The sequence below is a fragment of the Zosterops lateralis genome (assembly GCF_965231275.1).
Source record: "Zosterops lateralis genome assembly, chromosome: 28".
Taxonomy (NCBI): domain Eukaryota; kingdom Metazoa; phylum Chordata; class Aves; order Passeriformes; family Zosteropidae; genus Zosterops; species Zosterops lateralis.
Window position 1 is genome coordinate 4,065,731 of NC_139788.1, and position 19,344 is coordinate 4,085,074.

The 19,344-nt window shown below is 50.0% G+C and overlaps 1 protein-coding gene across 1 annotated transcript in view; it reads left to right on the forward strand.

The window, feature by feature from the left end:
* The window catches only part of CSMD2 (CUB and Sushi multiple domains 2), a gene marked incomplete at both ends in the record, with an annotated part of 295,395 nt that overhangs the window by 224,235 nt on the left and 51,816 nt on the right, over positions 1-19,344 (forward strand). The window contains 8 exon segments of the mRNA XM_083879352.1: positions 3,661-3,863; positions 6,631-6,822; positions 10,100-10,238; positions 13,134-13,321; positions 15,418-15,612; positions 16,371-16,487; positions 17,971-18,084; positions 18,281-18,376. Coding sequence (XP_083735478.1) covers positions 3,661-3,863; positions 6,631-6,822; positions 10,100-10,238; positions 13,134-13,321; positions 15,418-15,612; positions 16,371-16,487; positions 17,971-18,084; positions 18,281-18,376 — 1,244 coding nt within the window.

The following is a 19,344-nucleotide window of genomic DNA, read 5'->3' on the forward strand; positions in this document are numbered from 1 at the left end:
CACCTCTCCAGCACATCCTGTCCCTCTGGGTGAGCTCCCTGCTGCTTTTAGCCCGTGGATTTCTGCTGGAGGCAGCTTTGGGCCGGTGTTTTCATTTTTATTTCATGCAGAAATTCCCTCCATTAGCGCTGCCCTTCGGAATGGCTCAATAATGGATGGACTTGGGTGTGAGCAGAGGAGAAAAAAGCACGGCCAAAGCAGCTAAATCCCTGCACAGGCAACTTCCACTTGAAATCTCCTCTATTTTTATTCTCCTGGAAGAGGTTTTTATAGGACAGAGTGAAGAGGCTTGTTTTTCCCCCCCATCCAAAGGCTGCTTCAGCAACTTTGCTCCTGTAATCCCTAAAAGCAGCCACGTGAGCAGAGGTTTGGGATCAACCAAAGGCTTGGAAAGGGGCAGGAGTGGAAGGAGAAGGTTCCAGGAGGTGTCAGAGCCACACACACCTGCCTTTCCCAGGGCTCAGAGCTCCCTTTCCCTGCCCCTTCCCTTCCCAGCTCCAGCAGCACAGCTGATCTCAGGGGGAGTCGAGAGAGCACATTCCCAGCAACTTCATTTTTATGGTAATCCATTGGAAAAAATAATCCTCTTCACGCATGATACAATTGTATAAAGCTCTCATTTGTAACTTACATGAAAATTAATCACCAGAGCTTTTTTGGAATGAAGCTGTATCTGCACAGCACGAGGGGAAGGGCAGGGGGGCGAGACAGGGAGAAAAATGAGTCTGCACTGAAAGGGAGAGGGCTGCTCGTGCAGAGGGGATTAATTTGGGACATGGAGTGCCTTGGCTGGGCTGGGAGAGGAGGAAGAAGGAGGAAAATGTGCTGGGAAATGGATGGAAATTGCAGGGGACACAGAGACATGGCAGAGGTGGGTCCATCCCTGATCCCAGTGTTGTAAAAATCCACTGCTGTTGTTGATCCATCCCACTTCCATGGGTATGGATGGACAGGTTCCACTTTCCAGCATTTCACCTCAAAAGAACAGTGAGAAAATACCCAGAGCTGGAAGGGACCCACAGGGATCATCCAGTGCAGCTCCTGGCCCTGCCCAGACACCCCAAAACCCCGCCCTGTGCATCCCAAACAGCTCTGGCTGCCTTGGGAACGTCACCACTCCCAGCATTTGGGGATATTCCACTTCCCAGGGACAGCTTTCGAGCCTCTCTGGGGCAGAGGGAGGCAGTGGGCAAACACCAAACTGCTCCTGGGGTGGCTTTGGTGGCACCTCTGTGCCGGGGGGGTCCCAGCCTTGCCCAGCAGAGCCAGGATTGGATGGGGAGTGTCAGCATGAAACAGCCCAGGAGGGTCCCTGGGGTGGGGGGGAGCTCTGGGAAAAGCTCCTCAAGGGCAGAGATGGACTCTCCTCTCTGCTCCTTGCTAAGCTGGCAGAACTTCCCCTCTCTCACATTTTTATTTATATAATCTCCCCAATGGCTAATTTGTGTTGGTTGGGGTTTTGGGGGTTTTGTTTGTTTGTTTGTTTTTTGGTTTTTTGGGGGTTTTTTGTTTGTTTGTTTGTTTTTTGTTTTTTGATTTTGGTTTTTTTTTTGTTTTTGGTGGTGGTGGTGGTGGTTTTTTTGGGGTTTTTTGGGGTTTTTTGTGTTTTTTGTTTTGTTTGGGGGGGGGTTGTTTGTTTGTTTGTTTGTTGTTTTGTTTTGGGTTTTTTTGGTTTTTTGGGGTTTTTTTTTAATGCATTTCCATGCCCGTAATTGGGAAATTTGGATTGTCAGGGTGCTGTAATGAAACTCCTTTCCCCTCTGGAATGAAACTTCTTTCCCCTCAGGGATAAAACTCCTTTCCCCTCAGGAATAAAACTCCTTTCCCCCCCATTGTCTGCTGAAGGAGGGGCTCTGTCTGGTCTCCAGCATCAGGGAAAAGCTGAGATGGGCCTGTGGAATAGATGGATTTGCTCCAGGGAACTCCAGATCTGATATCCCAAGAGATTCCAGGCACTGGACAGCCTGTCCCATGGATCCCCTGGGTCAAGGTTTTCTCCCCCTGGCACAGTTGGTTTTTCTCCCCCTGAAGTTGTTTTTTCTCCAAGAAATGAAATGGGGGTGGTTGAGGGGTTGAAATGGGGGTGGTTGAGGCAGCCCCACTGCTGGTGGCACTTCCCACCCCAGCTCAACCTCTGGCAGCCTCTCCCCCATCCCAAGGTCTCCAGGGATGAGTTTTTTCCAGCATTTCTGGCTCACTGGGCCCAGTGAAGGCTGGGAACAAACACAATCACAGCGAGGCAGCCGTGGAGAACAGCTCTGCACCATCCATCCTGATTTTCCTCAAGCCTGGCTTTATTTCTCTTTGCTCAAGGTCCCTGCTCAGGAGATTTATGATTCAGCTCTTTTGGTTTCTCCCAGCTTCTTCTGTGGGCATCATTTTGTTGCTGAGGATTTTGCAGTGGGGCTTTTTTTTTTTTTTTTTTCCCTCCCCCCTTCCTTTTTTTTTTTTTTTTTTTTTTTTAATGGCTCTCCCTGATTTATTTATCTTTGCCCCAGATAAATGGGAAAGCAGCCAAGTGAAATCTTCCCTGTTTGCCTCCATGGGCTGGCAGGGATTTCAAGCACAGCACCTGATGGGTTTCTTTTTTTACAGATTTATTTTTTTTCCCCTGTTTTCTAAGTTTGTGCCCCCCTTTCACACCGGGGTCGAGTTGCCCGTGGTTGGCCTGATTTTGTTGTGCCAGAGGGAAAATGGGGCAGGGACAGGCAGGGACAGGGAAATCCCTCCTCTCCAGGAGGGGAAGGGATCAGCTCCTGGGAATGGCTCCCAGAGCTCCAGGAGGGTTTGGACAACACCCTCAAGGGCAGGGTGGGATTTGGGGGTGTCTGCAGGGCCTGGATTGGATTTGATGATCCCTGTGGGTCCATCCCCACTCAGGACATTCCATAAGTCAGAACTGCAGCCTTCAGCTGGTGGCTCCACCACAACCAGGGCAGGATTTGGTTCTTGGATGGTTCTTCTGACCTGGGAAGATCCCAAAGCTCTGGGAAGAGCCTGGATCCACCTGCTCCTCATCCTCCCCCAGCAGAGCAGGGGGAGATCCCACCAGGGATGTGTTGGGACCAGTCTGTCCTGTCCTGGAGTGCCACCAGCCCTCCCTGGGCACGGAGGGACCTCCTGCCTCTCCCTTGGCTCCAGCCCTGGCCCAGACTCCAATGGGAATTCCTCACCTGCAGCTTTCCCTCAGGAACTCCCTGTGGACGTGCCTTGGCTGAAGGCCTTGAGCCCTGTCTCCAGGACAGCCCCAACACTGAAATCCAGAGGAAGGGAATGAAATCTGCCTTCAGAGCACCAAAATCAACCCCTCAGCATCAGCTCATTGTCACCTTCTTAACTCCTGTTTCCCTTCCCTTCCCTTCCCTTCCCTTCCCTTCCCGGTGTGGATTTTGCAGCCCTGGCTCTGCTGGCCTCATTTTCTCTCTATTCTCTGCTGAAGTTCCTCTGTTTGCTGATCAAAACCTCATTCTGCAACATCCACACCTTCCTAAAACACACTGAACTCCTGGAGGTGCTGCAATCCAGCATCAGAATCTGCCACCTGAACTTGGCACAAACCACATTTCAGGCCTGAATTCCAGATGTGACAATTTCGGTGCCTGAATTTAGTACAAACCACACTCCAGGCCTGAATTCTGGGTGTTTTTTGTTTTCTTACAGGCTCCATTTCTTGGTTTTCCACACGGAGGAGTTCCACGACGTGCTGCGGATCTGGGATGGGCCGGTGGAGAAGGGGATCCTGCTGAAGGAGATGAGCGGCGCGGGGCTGCCCGGGGACATCCACAGCACCTTCAACTCCGTCATCCTGCAGTTCAACACCGACTTCTTCACCAGCAAGCAGGGCTTTGCCATCCAGTTCTCAGGTGGGATCCCTCAAAAACCTGACCAAAGCTGGAGGGAAAACCCGACCAAACCCAGAGGAAAATCCTGACCAAACCCAGAGGAAAAATCTGACCAAATCCAGAGAGAAAACCATGACCAAACCCAGAGGGAAAACCCAACCAAACCCAGACATAAACCCTGACCAAACCCAAAGGGAAAACCTGACCAAACCCAGACAAAAAATCCAGCCAAATCCAGAGGAAAAATCTGACCAAACCCCGGAAAAATCCAACCAAATACAGAGGAAAAATCTGACCAAACCCCGGAAAAATCCAACCAAATACAGAGGGAAACTCCCAACCAAATGCAGAGAGAAAGTCCAACCAAACCCAGAGATAAATCCCCATCAAACCCAGAGATAAACCCCGATCAAACCCAGAGGGGAACCCTGACCAAACCCAGAGGAAAAATCCAACCAAATCCGGAGGGAAACCCCCAACCAAACCCAGAGAGAAAGTCCAACCAAACCCAGAGGGAAACTCTAGCCAAACCCAGAGATAAACCCCGATCAAAACCAGAGATAAACCCCAATCAAACCCAGAGGGAAAACCAGCCAAACCCAGACGAAAATCCTGACCAAATCCAGAGGGAAACCATGACCAAACCCAGAGGGAAAACCCAGCCAAACCCAGAGGGAAACCATGACCAAACCCAGAGGGAAAACCCAGCCAAACTCCAGGGGAAAATGTGACCAAACCCAAAAGAAAAATCCAACCAAATCCAGAGGAAAAATCTGACCAAACCCAGAGAGAAAACCATGACCAAACCCAGAGGGAAAACCCAGCCAAACCCCAAAGGAAAATCTGACCAAACCCCGGAAAAATCCAACCAAATACAGAGGGAAACTCCCAACCAAATGCAGAGAGAAAGTCCAACCAAACCCAGAGATAAATCCCCATCAAACCCAGAGATAAACCCCGATCAAACCCAGAGGGGAACCCTGACCAAACCCAGAGGAAAAATCCAACCAAATCCGGAGGGAAACCCCCAACCAAACCCAGAGGGAAGCTCTAGCCAAACCCAGAGATAAACCCCGATCAAACCCAGAGATAAACCCCAATCAAACCCAGAGGGAAAACCCAACCAAATCCAGAGGGAAACATGACCAAACCCAGAGGGAAAACCCAGCCAAACCCCAAGGGAAAGTCTGACCAAACCCAAAGGAAAAATTCAACCAAATCCAGAGGGAAAGTCCAATCAAACCCAGAGATAAACCCCAACCAAACCCAGAGGGAAAATCTGACCAAACCCCAGGGGAAACCCTGACCAAATCCAGAGGGAAAAACCAGCCAAACCCAGAGGGAAACCATGACCAAACCCAGAGGGAAAACCCAGCCAAACTCCAGGGGAAAATGTGACCAAACCCAAAAGAAAAATCCAACCAAACCCAGAGGGAAAGTCCAACCAAACAGAGGGAAAACCTGACTAAACCCAGAGGAAAAATCCAACCAAATCCAGAGGGAAACCCCCAACCAAACCCACCCCCTGACCAAACCCAGAGGGAAAGTCCAACCAAACCCCAAGAAAAAACCTGACCAAACCCAGAGATAAACCCTGACCAAACCCAGAGGGAAACCCTGGGGTTTCTGCCGGGGTTCCAGGTTTGTGCAGTTGTTTTGGAGTGATAATAAACAGGGAGCGGTTGGGTGAGTGATGATGTTTTTCCCTGGACTGAGAGGCATTGAAACCTCCTCCCAAGTTGTAGTTTTTTTACATAACTTTCTGTCCAGGGTGCTTTGCTTGGCTAGGGGAACAAGGCAGCACTTTGGGGAGAGTTTCTGCTGGATTTCAGACCTTTGGGGTGACCCAGACAGAGGCAGAGCTTTGTGTCACCCAGCACAGCGCTGCCATCTCGGGGTTCTTTTGCCAGATTTGTGTCTCATCCTGCCAGGAAGGACCAGCCTGGGCTCTTAACTTCCTTATCTCCAGCTGCACAGAAAGAGAGGGATTTCCTCTGGCTCTTTCAAGAGCAGCTTTCTCTAAACTGCCTGGGTGTAACAGACTCTCATCAACTTAGCAGGAAATAAGCTCCTGATCTGGAGCTGGGCTTTATTGACTGCTCCTGCTCAAAGCCTTTGTTCAGCAGGTGTGACTAAGCAGCCAGACCTGAGCTCAGACCTGTCCACTTTAGGATCTTGGGAGCTTTAATGAGGTGGATAAGCTCACAAAACTCCTATTACTCCAGGATTTTCCCTGCTGGTAAATCCTTGTGGTGTTGGCAGACCTTGAGCTCGGGCGGCGGCGAAGCTTCGCCTGTCCCCAGCTCAGGGGACAGCTCAGCCCTCAAAGAGAGGCAGCAACAAGTCTGGAAGGGAAACAAACACATTTCTGAAAGGTCAGGCTTGATGCTTCACTGATCTTGAGGCTGAATTTCCCTGCCACTCAGGGGAGAGCGTGAAGTGCTGGTGGCTGAGTTGATTTTGCAGCGTGTGCCTGGCACAGAACTCTCCAAAAACGCCCTGGAAGATCAGTGGGTGTCTGGGCTGATGGAGTAAAGAGCCATGTGCACAATTCTACATCAAAGCTGCTCCCTGGGTGCTGCTCTTGAAGTTGCTGGTCCCCAGAGCCTTTCCCAGCTGCAGTGGCAGATGCTCAGAGCAAAGGGAGAGGCAGTTTTTGTGTGTGGGGGAACTCGTTGGGATGCTGAGGGAGGAGGGATGGGGAAGGACAGAGCCTCGGGACAGCCAGTGCTGCAGGTCTGCTGGTAAATCAACATCGATATTCAAATGGGCTTTTAATTCCCTGCAGTTTCCACGGCCACGTCCTGCAACGACCCCGGGATCCCCCAGAACGGGAGCCGGAGCGGGGACAGCAAAGAGGCCGGGGACTCCATCACCTTCCAGTGCAACCCCGGCTATGCCCTGCAAGGAGCAGCCCAGATCACCTGTGTGCAGGTGGAGAACAGGTTCTTCTGGCAGCCCGACCCGCCCACCTGCACAGGTACGGCCAGGGGGCCACGCCCTGGGCACACAGACACGGGTATCTGACCTGGATCCATGGACATGATCCCTGTCCTGGGCACACAGACACCAATCCCTGTTCTGAATCCATGGACATGGAACTCTGTCCTGGGCACACAGACACGGGTATCTGACCTGAATCCATGGATATGAAACCATGTCCTGGGCACACAGACACAGATCCATGTCCTGAATCCATGGACACTGATCCCTGTCCTGGACACGCAGACACGGATATCTGTGCTGAATCCATGGACATGGATCCATGTCCTGAATCCATGGACACTGGTCCACATCCTGGACACACAGACACAGATCCACGTCCTGAGCCCATGGACACAGATCCCTGTGCTGAATCCATGGATATAGATCCCTGTCCTAAATCCATGGACACAGATCCCTGTCCCAAATCCATGGACACAGATCCCTGCCCTGAATCCATGGACACAGATCCCTGTGCTGAGTCCATGGACACAGATCCCTGTCCTGACTCCATGGGCACAGATCCCTGTGCTGAATCCATGGACACAGATCCCTGTCCCAAATCCATGGACACAGATCCCTGTCCTGAATCCATGGACACAAATCCCTGTCCCAAATCCATGGACACAGATCCCTGTCCCAAATCCATGGACACAAATCCCTGTCCCAAATCCATGGACACAGGTCCCTGCCCTGAATCCACAGACACAGATCCTTGTGCTGAGCACACAGACACAGATCCATGTCCTGAACCTTGTTGTAAAATCTCACCCCACGCATCTAAAAAAAAATTAAGAAATGCTTTTTAAAAAAATATCCTTCAGGTGTCCAGAGCTGTGATAAAAAAATGCTGATTTTCTAATACTTCAAAATGTGTTTAAAGTTTATTTTCCAGCCAGTTTTAATAAGAAGTGACAAAGGCTTTTGGAGGAATAATCAGCGAAATATCAAAAACTGGGGAGGAGAGGCAGCCTGGTTGGAGCTAAACTGAGAAAACTCAGCGTTAAATTTCGGGCTGATTTGGGGTATTTAGCATTTCAAATGCTTTTTCCCCTCTTTGTGGCACAACTGCCAAACAATCCAGGCTGGGAGAACCCCGGGAGGTTTGGGCCATTTGAAGTCTGCTCCCTCCCAGTCCCAGGCACCCCTGGCTGGGTCCAGCTCCTGCTTCAAATCCTTTGGAGACTCCGGGTGGGATTTTCAAAGGAATCCGAGGGTGTTGAGCACTTGTGTCCCTCAGGCTTTTCAAAAACGAGTCCTTGGATTTCAGTCTCTTCAGGGAGTTTTCCCCTGATGTTCCAGGCTGGGAGGGGAGAGCACCCTTGGGGTTAAAACTGGGGTGAATGGGCAAAGGAGAGATGGTGGTGGGTTCTTCCAAGGGATTTTTGGGGATTTCCAGCCAAATTTTCCATGTCTGTGCTGGGATTTCCTGGTGTGTCCCTGAGGGATAAAAGTTCTCCTGAGTCTGGAATTGGTTGAAGAAGTTGCTTTAAAGCTTTGGAGAAGGATCTCTAATCTCTATTCAGATATTTCTAGACCAGCCCCAGTGGTTTTTTTTCCTGATATTTTCCTTATCAAAGCCCACAGGAAAATCCCATGTGCTCATTCCTTCATGAAAAATCCTTCCAAGTTTTATCCCATCATTTTTGCCCCATCCCAGCTCATTTCCCACTCTGGAGCTGCTGTCAGAGCCCCCCACAAGCTGTGCTCTCCTTGCTCCATCCCAAATGTGGGAGGCTTGCTGGTTCTTCCAAGGGATTTTTGGGTGACTTCCAGCCCAATTTTTAAAATCTGTGCTGTGATTTCCTGGTGTATCCCAGAAGGATAACATTTCTCCATTTTTGGGCTTGGGGAAAGGTCTCTAATCCCTGCTATGGCATTTCTAGACCAGCCCCACTGCGTTTTACCTGATTTTTTAAAATATATTTTTTTAATCAAAGCTCACAGGGCAATCCCACATGCTCACTCCTTCATGGAGAATCTTTCTAAGATTTATCCCATCATTTTTGTCCCATTTCCCACTCTGGAGCTGCTGTCAGAGCCCCTTTCTCCTCACCCCATCCCAAATGTGTGAGGGTTGATCTGCAGTTAAAAAAAAAAAAAAAATCTGACAGGAAAAATATCAGTCATGTTTTGCCACAGTGGGAAACACGAGCAGGCACTTTGAGCCTTAAAAAAAAAGTAATAATTGATTTTTCAATCAGCTTGGCATTTAATGTGCTGGGGAAGTGCAGTAAACACGACCCAGCCGTTTACGCTCAGACGTGTTTTCCTCTCGTTACAAATGAACAAGCCTTGACAGGGAGTTCCATAAAGGCAGCAGAAAAGTGGAATATTTCCTTCTCTCTCCTCCTGGAGATTTTAGGAAGGTTGTGGTGGCATCCAGAGCTCTGCCTGTGGTATTTGTCCCCCTGTGGGATTGGAATGACACCTGGCAGAGCCACCACAGCCTGGTGTCACACCTGAGCCTCAGGGTCACTTTCCATTAAAACATCCCAGGATCCTGTGCTGTTGCTTCGCGTATCTGTCTCTCAGGCCAGCCCAGCATTGGGCTGGACCACCCTGCTGGCTCTGATACGCCTCAACAAGACCTTTTTGTGGGTCTTTGGCTCCGCAGCACCTTTGCCTTGGCTGTCACGGCTGTGGTTCGAAAGAGGGGACACTCTCGAGGCTCGAGGAAACAAAGGTTTTATTCGGGGATCACAGGGGCAGTCCCTGGTCCCAGGCCTGTGCCTCAGGAGAGTGACCCAGGGCCTGGTTTGCAGGGGGTTTTTGTTCACCAGAAGTCTCAGGGGTGGGTACAAGTTGCAAAACCAATGAAACAAAGCAAGGTGGCTAATACCAACTGCAATACACAAACCTCAACAAATCAGGTAAATTGGGGTGGGGTGATCCACCAACCACTGGCCGACACCTCTCAGAAGGTCTTGGGCCTGGGAGACTGATGGACAGGAGGGGGGAGAAGATGCATTGGGATGAGGGAAAAGACAATGGGATGACCAAACTCCAGGCAGAGGCTTAGGTTGTCTTGGAAACTCTTATAAACTTCTGATAAGAACATTCCAGGACAGGAGCTTTACCTAACTGGGGCCAAAGTCCAAGCCACACTAAACTTATAACTAAAAACCTATAAAACAATTCCAGCATCCCCACACTGTGCTATCTTAACCCCCCTTATGTATCCACATCTCTTTCTTTTTTCAATTCCTGCTTCCCTTTTGCTCCTTTTGACCCCTGTGTGCTCCCAAGGCTGACCTTGGCTGGTTCTCCTGCAGCTCCGTGTGGCGGGATCCTGACGGGTCCGGCAGGGGTGATCCTGTCCCCGCAGTACCCGGAGCCATATCCCCCAGGGAAGGAGTGTGACTGGAAGCTGACAGTGTCCCCTGACTATGTCATCGCCCTGGTGTTCAACGTGTGAGTAACAGCCCAAGGGTTTGGTGCCGTGGCCCTGGGGAGGGGTTGTCTGGGTGTGGGTGTGTTGCTCTGATGTTTTTTTCAGCCTTCTGATGTTTGTAGTTTTTGTAGTGGGGTGTAGGAGCATCTGTGGATGGCAGAGAGAGGGAACTCTGCTGACCTGAGATATTCTAGAATATGTGGGGTTATTGCAAGGGTCATGGGTAAAAGGGCTTTGCCTTCAGCCACCAGCCTGGGCTGGAGGGAACCCCAAAGAGAGAATGAGAGAGAGCAAGAGGGTGAGAGCTGAGAGAGAGGGGAGTGAGAGAGCAAGGGGCAGGGGCAGAGTGCAGGGGAAGAGAGCAGGGAAAAGAGAGCTGGGATAAGAGAGTGAGAGCTTTGTTACAATCCATTCTATCTCCTTTTGTGATGAATATTCTAATTTACAGTGACCAACCAATACAAGACACAAAATCCTATAGAATCTCTATACAGCCTATAAGAACTGCTACATCACCATGTTTTATATTTTAAACTCTAAAAACTGCTCTTTAGAACTTTTCTGTTTTGCTGCATTGACCTTTGGATCCCTCAGCCAGCAGAAAGGTCTTGTTCAATCCAAAGGGATTCTCCTTCAGCTGCCCAGGCTGTTGTTTTCAGGTTATAGAGTAACTAAACTCAGTATTCTACAACTCAAAGTGAGCTTCCATTTCTATTTCGATTACAGGTTTCATATTTTCGGAATCTTTTGCTAAGCAATCATATTGATAAGGTTTCCCTGATTCATCTTCCCCAACAGTGGAGTTTTTTTATGGACTTTCAAGTAAACGAAAGTGATGTTTTGGGAACTATTTTTTGTCGCCCTAATCTTCAGCCTTCTGATTGTTCCTCATTCTGTTGGAGCTTTCTCACGATTCAAACATAAACAAAGACTGATGTTTTTGTAAACAACATTCTTTCCGGGGGGAAGGACAAAGTGATGGAATTCTGAGTTGACCACTGGGGTCAGAGAGGTGGTCCTTTCATCCCCCAATCCTTGAGCAAATTCCAAATCCTATTTAAACCCCAAATCACAATAAACTTCCTCTTTCTCTGCTCACTCCTTCACCTGACCGTGAGTGTCGTTCTTTCGTGTCGTGCAGTGTGACAGCTTTTCTTGTTTTGCATTTCCTCTCTGGAGGAGGGACAATTGATGGACTTCTAGTTTGGTCAGTGGGGTTGGAGAGGTGGCAACCTCATCCTTCAATCCTTGGTTATTGTCCAGAATATATAAATCGAGGTCAAGAAATAAACTTCCCTCTTTTTTGCCCTGACTGTTGTCCTTCATTTCGTGTCCTCTGGTGACATGGATGTTCCTCCCCCTGGGGAGGAACCAACACAAAGCTGCTGGAACTGTCTCGTACTCCTGGATAATTGTCACTGTAGGACACGAAAGAAAGACTCCAAATATTTCAGAAGGCAAAGAGCACAGAAAAAACTTTTATTGTCTAATTCTCACTGCCTTTTATAAGGTGTTCCCATACAGACTTGACATGGTTGGTGAATAGGAACGACACCTCTCTGATCCCATTGGTTAAACCAGAGAAACAGCAAAACACCACCTGGACAAAGATTGTTCTGAGAAAGGAGAGTTGTTTGCCAAGATTGTTTTGAGAAGAAACTTTCTTGAGAAATTTTTCCTTGAAAAAAAGTCAGCAGCTGCCAGCAGGCTGAAATCTCTCAGACCCAAAGATATCAGGCCCACAGATAATCTGTTCTGATGATCTTCTTTTTGAGGGGAGAGCCTCATGTTCCAGCTGCAGCTCCTCTTTGATACACAGAACATGATCTGGGACAGCTCAGCCTCTGTCTCCTGACTCCATCCTCACTCCTCCATTCCTCACACGTGGGATTGTTGTGGTTTGAAAGCAAAACAAATGAGAGGCTCCAAGTCAGAGATATAATTTAATAAGAAGAAAAGTAAAAAGGTAAAATAACATAAAACAAATGCAATAACACAAAGGAGCACTGCCAGAGTCAGAACACACCCTGAGCAGGGTGGTGGGAGCAGTCCAGGTGAGGGGCTCTTCCTGAAGCAGTGATCCCACAGAAAGGTCTGGGAGCTCTGCTCCTCTGGGAATCCAGTGGCTCAGGGCTGCTTGTCCTGTCCCAAATCCCAGATTCTCTCCAGGTGGGAATGCTTGGCTCCTCCCCCTGGGCATTGGGAGCATCTCCCAATGGGATGAGGAGTCGTGCAGTGGCTCCTTGATGGCCCATTAAACAGAGAGAGCTCCTGGAGGGAGTTCCCTGTGAGTCCTGGGCAAGGCATTGATGGGCCATGAGCAGAAGAGCCCAAAGGAGGGGCCTGGGAAAACACTGCCCCACCTGGTTCCAACAGCTCATGGGGATGGGGATGGAATAAATACTTTGTGTACATCCTACAGCACAACCCAGGACAGGGATGGAGCAGGAACGTCCCTCTGCCTGGCAGGATTTTGGAGCAGGAGCAGCAGGCAGGAAGGTCCTGCTTGGCAGAACTTTGGAGCAGGAACAACCAATCCCTGTTTCAGTAGGACACAAAATAAAGATGCTTGACTTCAGTCAGGAGGCAGTAGAAATCAGAAGGCTTTATTTACAATTTATTTAGGGTTTTTTTTAACATGCTGCTGTAAGAAGGCACATTATTAGTCCATAGGACTGACACTTCTCCCAGTGGCTGAGTAACAGAAATAGCAAACAACACCTGTTGGTATGGGAAAAAAAAATAAATATTGTTTACACTAAGTTGTTTAGAAAAAATAAAACCTGTTAAAAAGTTTCCCTTGAGAAGAGCTAGTAATTTCCAGGCTCAGAAAATACCGAGCCCACAGGGTTCCTCATCCCAGAGTTCTCCAGGGATTTATCCCTACCCCAAACTCTCCTCCTTTCCTTCTGCAGCTTCAGCCTGGAGCCTGGCTACGATTTCCTGCACATCTACGATGGGCCTGACTCCCTGAGCCCCCTGATTGGGAGTTTTTATGGCTCCCAGCTCCCGGAGAGGATCGAGAGCAGCAGCAACAGCCTTTTCCTGGCGTTCCGCAGCGACGCCTCCGTCAGCAACGCCGGCTTTGTCATCGAGTACACGGGTGAGGGCCAGGGGCCTGGGCTCTCCCTGGGCTTATTCCCACATTGTTCCACCTCTCTGGAACAACTGGGAGAGGCTCTGGATGCTGTGGGAAACTCCTTTCTGGGGGAATTTTGGTGGGAATTTTCTCCCAAAGGTGGAGAAAGGGAGGGAGGGAGGGAGTCCTTCTCACCAAAGGGAGGTGAAGAGGAATGGAGTGAAACAGGAAAAGTGGTGCTCAAAGTGTCCAAAACTTGTGCATCAAGACCCCACTGAGCCCAGGCTTGGTCATCGAGTACACAGGTGAGGGCTGAGGGCACACCTGGCCCAGCAGGTGCCCTGGGCTTATTCCCAGATTGTTCCACCTCTTTGGAACAAGTGGGAGAGGCACTGGATGCTTTAGGAAACTCCTTTATGTGGGAATTTTGGTGGTTTGCCACCCCAAAGGTGGAGAAAGGGAATGAGGGAGGGAAGGAGGGAGTCCCTCTTGCCAAAGGGAGGTGAAGAGGAATGGAGTGAAGCAGGAAAAGAGGAAAAAGTGGTGCTCAAAGTGTCCAAAATTGGTGCATCAAGACCCCATTGAGCCCAGGAGAACCCAAGATTTCAGTATTTAAAGGCTGAGGATAAAAATGTGTGATGGGCAGAGGGGGTTGACCAGTGTGTGGCACCAATTTCTAGACCAGCCCCACTGAGTTTTTCCTCATATTTTCCTATCAAAGCCCACAGGACAATCCCATGTGCTCATTCCTTCATGGGAAATCCTTCCAGGATTTATCCCATCACTTCTGCCCCATCCCAGCTCATTTCCCACTCTTTTATCAGACCCTCCTTTTGTGCCCTCTTCACCTGGTACAGCTGCTGTGGACAGGAAATCAGATTTTTTTTTCATGCAGAAAAGCAAAAGCAAGACCTGTTCTGGGCTTTACAGTTTCCAGTTTCTCCTTCCACACCTTCCCCAAAATCTGAGAGCCCCTGATTTAATGCTTAAGCACACTTGAATTGTTCCCAGAGCCACTGCTCTCAGAAAAGCCCTCATCTTTAATGAGCAATTTCCAAATGACAAAAGAGCAGGATTAATCAAAGCCTCTAATTATATTGCAGGCAGGGAAAAAAAAAAGAAAAAAAAAAAAAAACCACAACAAAAAAAAGGCTGTTAGAAGAAGAAAAAGGAAATAAATATTGAAGTTCCGACAGCTCTGTAGTGTTCCCTGGAATTTTTATATGGAAATGGGATTTAAAACTCTGCAGGGCAGAGAATTTTTCACTCTCTACCTGCCAGGAGGGTGGAGCAAGGCAGGGTTTGGCCTCTGCTCCCAGGGAACAGGGACAGGATGAGAGGGAACAGCCTCCAGTTGTGCCAGGGGAGGCTCAGGGTGGACATCAGCAGGAATTTCTGCATGGAAAGGATGCTCAGGCCGTGCAAGGGGTGGAGTCCCTTCCCAGGACATGGCACAAGGAATAAATAAAAGAATCCCAGACTGGTTTTGGCTGGAAAGGACCTTAAAACCCGTCCAGCTCCATGGGCAGGGACGCTTCCACTGTCCCAGGTTGCTCCAAGTTCCATCCAGCCTGGCCTTGGACACTTCCAGGGATGGGGAATCCAGGATTTCTCTGCACCGCAGGAGGGTGCTCTGGTTTGTGCCTGAGCTGTTTTGGTTTCCTGAAATCCTTTTCCCAGGGAATTTTCTGTCAACAGGAGAAATGTTTTTGTAACTGTAACTTTGTTATTCATTCCTTTCCCCAGGAGGGACTTCTCCTTGCTGTCCCTCTGCTCTGACCAATGGGAGTGAAGAGATTTGTCTTTGTGTCACCAATCAGATTGGTCTGTGTGAAATAGTATATAAAAGAGACACATCCCAAAAATAAAGGAGTAATTTTCAGCCTTCTGAAATTGGGAGTCTGTCACTGTGGTGTAAAACAGCACCACAGGAGGGTCTGGAGCAGCCGGAATCCAAACCAAATCCAAAATCCAGACCCTGCAAATGGCACTGGTCCTTGTGAAAATCCCCCAAATTCCCAGATGAAAAAAAAAAAAAAATCCTAAAAAAACCTCCCATTTCACTGATGAAAACAGTGCCAGAGGAATAAAACCCCATGGAATTGTTTCCCTCCCTGCAGAGAACCCCCGGGAGTCCTGCTTTGACCCCGGCTCCATCAAGAACGGCACCAGGGTGGGCACAGACCTGAAACTGGGCTCCACCATCACCTTCTACTGTGACGGGGGCTACGACATCGAGGGGGGCCCCACCCTCACCTGTGTCATGGGAGGGGATGGAAAACCCACCTGGAACAAGCCTCGCCCCACCTGTACAGGTAAATCCCCTGGGAAAGGGCAGGGGGAAGGATCTGCCCAGAGCGGAGTCGCCTGTGGGGAATTGGGTGTTCATCTACAGGGGTTTTCTCAGTTTTTACATCAGTTTTTAGGGGGTTTAGCAGGAATTATTTTTTGTTGGTTTTTTAGGGTTTTAACAGCTCTGCTTTTAATAGGAAGAGCTGATTTCTGGAAGTTTTTCTTGAGGTTTTTTGGAGACATGGCTGATCCAGTGCCTGACACATCCCGAGTGCCTGGCACAGGGCAGGAGTCAGGAATCCACTTAAACCCTGCCTAAACCTGTCCTTGCTAATCCAGAGCCTCAGTTCTGGGTGTTCCTGAGCTGGGGCAGAGCTCAGTGACAAAAGAAGGGTTTTTTTTCCTTAAGATTTCTCTCTGTTTTTTTTTTTGTTTGTTTTCTTTTCTGATTTCATGCTTTGTAGTCAGACTTGAGCTGAGAAGGGAATCAAGAGGCAGCTGGTGGGGGGAAGGCAAGAAATCCCTAATTTGGGAAGGCTCTGGCAGGGAGGACTGAGGGAAGGTGGAAAAAGGAGCTCATCCCGAGCTGTGAGGTGGAGAACAGCGCAGATCCCACATTAATGGCGTGGTTTGATCATTCCATGTGGATCCAGCACCAGCTCAGCGTGGGATAAACCTGATTTTTCCAACAAGAATTTCAGGGAGCAGCACCCGGAGCAGGGAATGGTGGCTGGGGACATTCCCAAGCTCCAGGGACGCTCCATGGTCCTTTCCCTTGCAGCTCCCTGTGGAGGGCAGTACACGGGCTCGGATGGAGTCGTCCTGTCCCCAAATTATCCCCAAAACTACACCAGTGGCCAGGTGTGCCTGTACTCCATCGTCGTGCCCAAGGACTACGGTACCATGCTCAGAATTTTTTATGGGATTCTCTTCTTGCAGCTCTTATTTGCTGGGGTTTTAAGGTTCATTTTTAATAAGTGCATCCAGAACTGGAGATGAGGTAGATGGGAGAGTAGCAAATGGTGCTGTTGGGTGCTCTTTGTGCTGGAGTCAGAAATTCTGGGTTTGTCCAGGTTTTGTCCAAAGCTCAACCCAACAGGAGCCAATTACAGCTAATTAATAATTATTGTTCCCTGAGTGGAATTCTGCACTTTGTAGAATTCTGCACTTCGTGTTCTGTAGGCAGGGAAAGGGGATGAGTCACAGAAAATTCCCAATGGGCTGAGAATCAGTGGGAAAATGTTGTGGCAATGAACCTGGGGGAGGCTGGTGCTGCCTCTGGAATTTGGGGATAAATAAAGGGCTCCCATTTTTCCAGGCTGTCACTCAGGTTTTGTCCCTGCCTGGAATAAAGGCAGCTGAAACACGGGACAAAGGTGGTGCTGGGAAAATCGACCCCAGTTTGGAATGCTGGGAATCCTGGGGGGCTCCTGTGCAGGGCCAGGGGTTGGGCTCGATGGTCCTTGGGATCTGTTTCAGCTCAAGGATTCTGGGATTCCATGGAAATGCATCGGCTCCGGGGCCTGGCTCTGTGGGGTGGTGGTAGGGACAGCAGTGGGGTGGCAGTGGGGTCATCAGTGGGGCGATAGTGGGGACAGCAATGGGACAGCAGTAGGAATATGGCAATGTGATGGCAAGGGGATGGGAGTGGGACAGCAGTGGGATGGAGTAGTGGCAGCAGTGGGGTGACACAGGGGACAGCAGTAGAATGGCTGCATGATGGCAGCAGTGTGGGGACGTTGGGACAGCAATGGGATGACCCTGGGGGGAGCAGTATGGTGACACTGGGGAGAGCAGTAGAATGACTATGGTGACAGCAGTGGGATGACAATGGTGACAGCAGTGTGGTGACACTGGGGACAGCAATGGGATGACACTGGGGACAGCAGTGTGGTGACACTGGGGACAGCAGTATGATGACTGGTGACAGCAGTGTGGTTATGCTGGGGACAGCAATGGGATGACACTGGGGACAGCAGTGTGGTGACACTGGGGACAGCAATGGGATGACACTGGGGACAGCAGTGTGGTTATGCTGGGGACAGCAGTATGATGACTGGTGACAGCAGTGTGGTGATACTGGGCACAGCAGTGTGATAATGATGACAGCAGTGTGGTGACACTGGGGACAGCAGTATGATGACAGTGGTGACAGCAGTGTGGTTATGCTGGGGACAGCAATGGGATGACACTGGGGACATCAATAGGATGACACTGGGGACAGCAGTGTGGTGACTATGGTGACAGCAATGGGATGACACTGGGGACAGCAGTGTGGTGATGCTGGGGACAGCAGTGTGGTGACACTGAGGACAGTAGTGTGGTGACACTGGGGACAGCAGTGGCCGGTCCCAGCCCTGTCCCTGTCCCTGTCCCCGCAGTGCTCTTCGGGCAGTTTGCCTTTTTCCAGACGGCGCTCAATGACGTGGTGGAGGTGCACGATGGCCCCACGCAGCACTCGCGCCTGCTCAGCTCCCTCTCGGGCTCTCACTCAGGTAGGGAGCTGCTCCCTGTCCCTGTCCCTGTCCCTGTCCCTGTCCCTGTCCCTGTCCCTGTCCCTGTCCCTGTCCCTGTCCCTGCTGGGGAAGGCAGCTTTGTCACAGCTGGCACCCAACACCTGCTCCCTGTGTCCCGTGAGTGCCGCTCATCCCTTCAGCTCTGTCTCTCCCCTTTTCCCTCCTCCCCATCCAGGGGAATCTTTGCCGTTGGCCACCACCAACCAAATCCTCATCAAATTCAGCTCCAAGGGTCAATCCACAGCCAAAGGATTTCATTTTGTCTACCAAGGTGAGTTGGGGTGTGTTCTGGAAGTGTCCTCGGGTCACTCAGGAGTGTCTTGAGCTGCTTTTGGTGTCTGTGGGTTCTGAGCAGGGAATATCACAGGGAATATCACAGGGAATTAGGGTTCCTCTGGCAGGGCTGTTTGGCTGCTGTGGGTACTTTGTGTTCCTCCCTTTGATTCCCACTCGTCCTGAACCCTGCACGTCCCAGGATTAGCACCAGCCCCATCCCAGTGTGGTGCCCGGAGTCACGCAGGGAATTTGGAGATTTATCCCGCAGCAATTCTTCCTGGTGGCGTTTTTAGCACTTTGCTGAGTGTAAGCAGCTGAAATCCCGTCTGGCAGCTCAGAAATCCTCCCTCTGTGCTTGTCACAGGCTCGGGGCTGTCACACTCCTGCCCCTTGATCCTTTCAGCAGCAGCTTTGTGCTGCTCTGGGTGAGAACAGCTCAGGGATTTTAGGGGAGTAAATAGTAAATGATGCACGGAACAGTGGGAAAACAGAAGGGATTTCTCACCCACGTGCTCCCTGGAGTTATCTGTGGGAACATCCAGGCTTTTGCTGCAAAGAAGGGACAGACACTGGCATGACCTGAGCCTTCTCCAGGGGTGAAACGAAGCCTGGTTTGGAGTTTGGAGTAGTTAGAGATCTGTTCTCTTGAATTCCTGCCTAATGAGTGTGAAACAGCCGTGGCTGTGATTGTAATCTTCAAAGAGCTCAGCAGAGCAAAGGTTCTGATGAAGCCAGGGGAGGTTTCTCCTCCCTCCTGCAAGAGCTGCATGGGAAACAAGAGGAAAAGGGCGAGCTGGCCCTGATTTGGATCTGCCTGGCCAGACTCTAATTAGCTAAACACTCACAAATTTAAAGCAACTCAGAGGAAAATATTAATTGAATTCTTCCTCAGCAGTAGACCTGGTTTTTTGATGAGTTTTTCTCCTCACTTATCTGCCAGGCTCATTCCTGTCTTTGACTGTA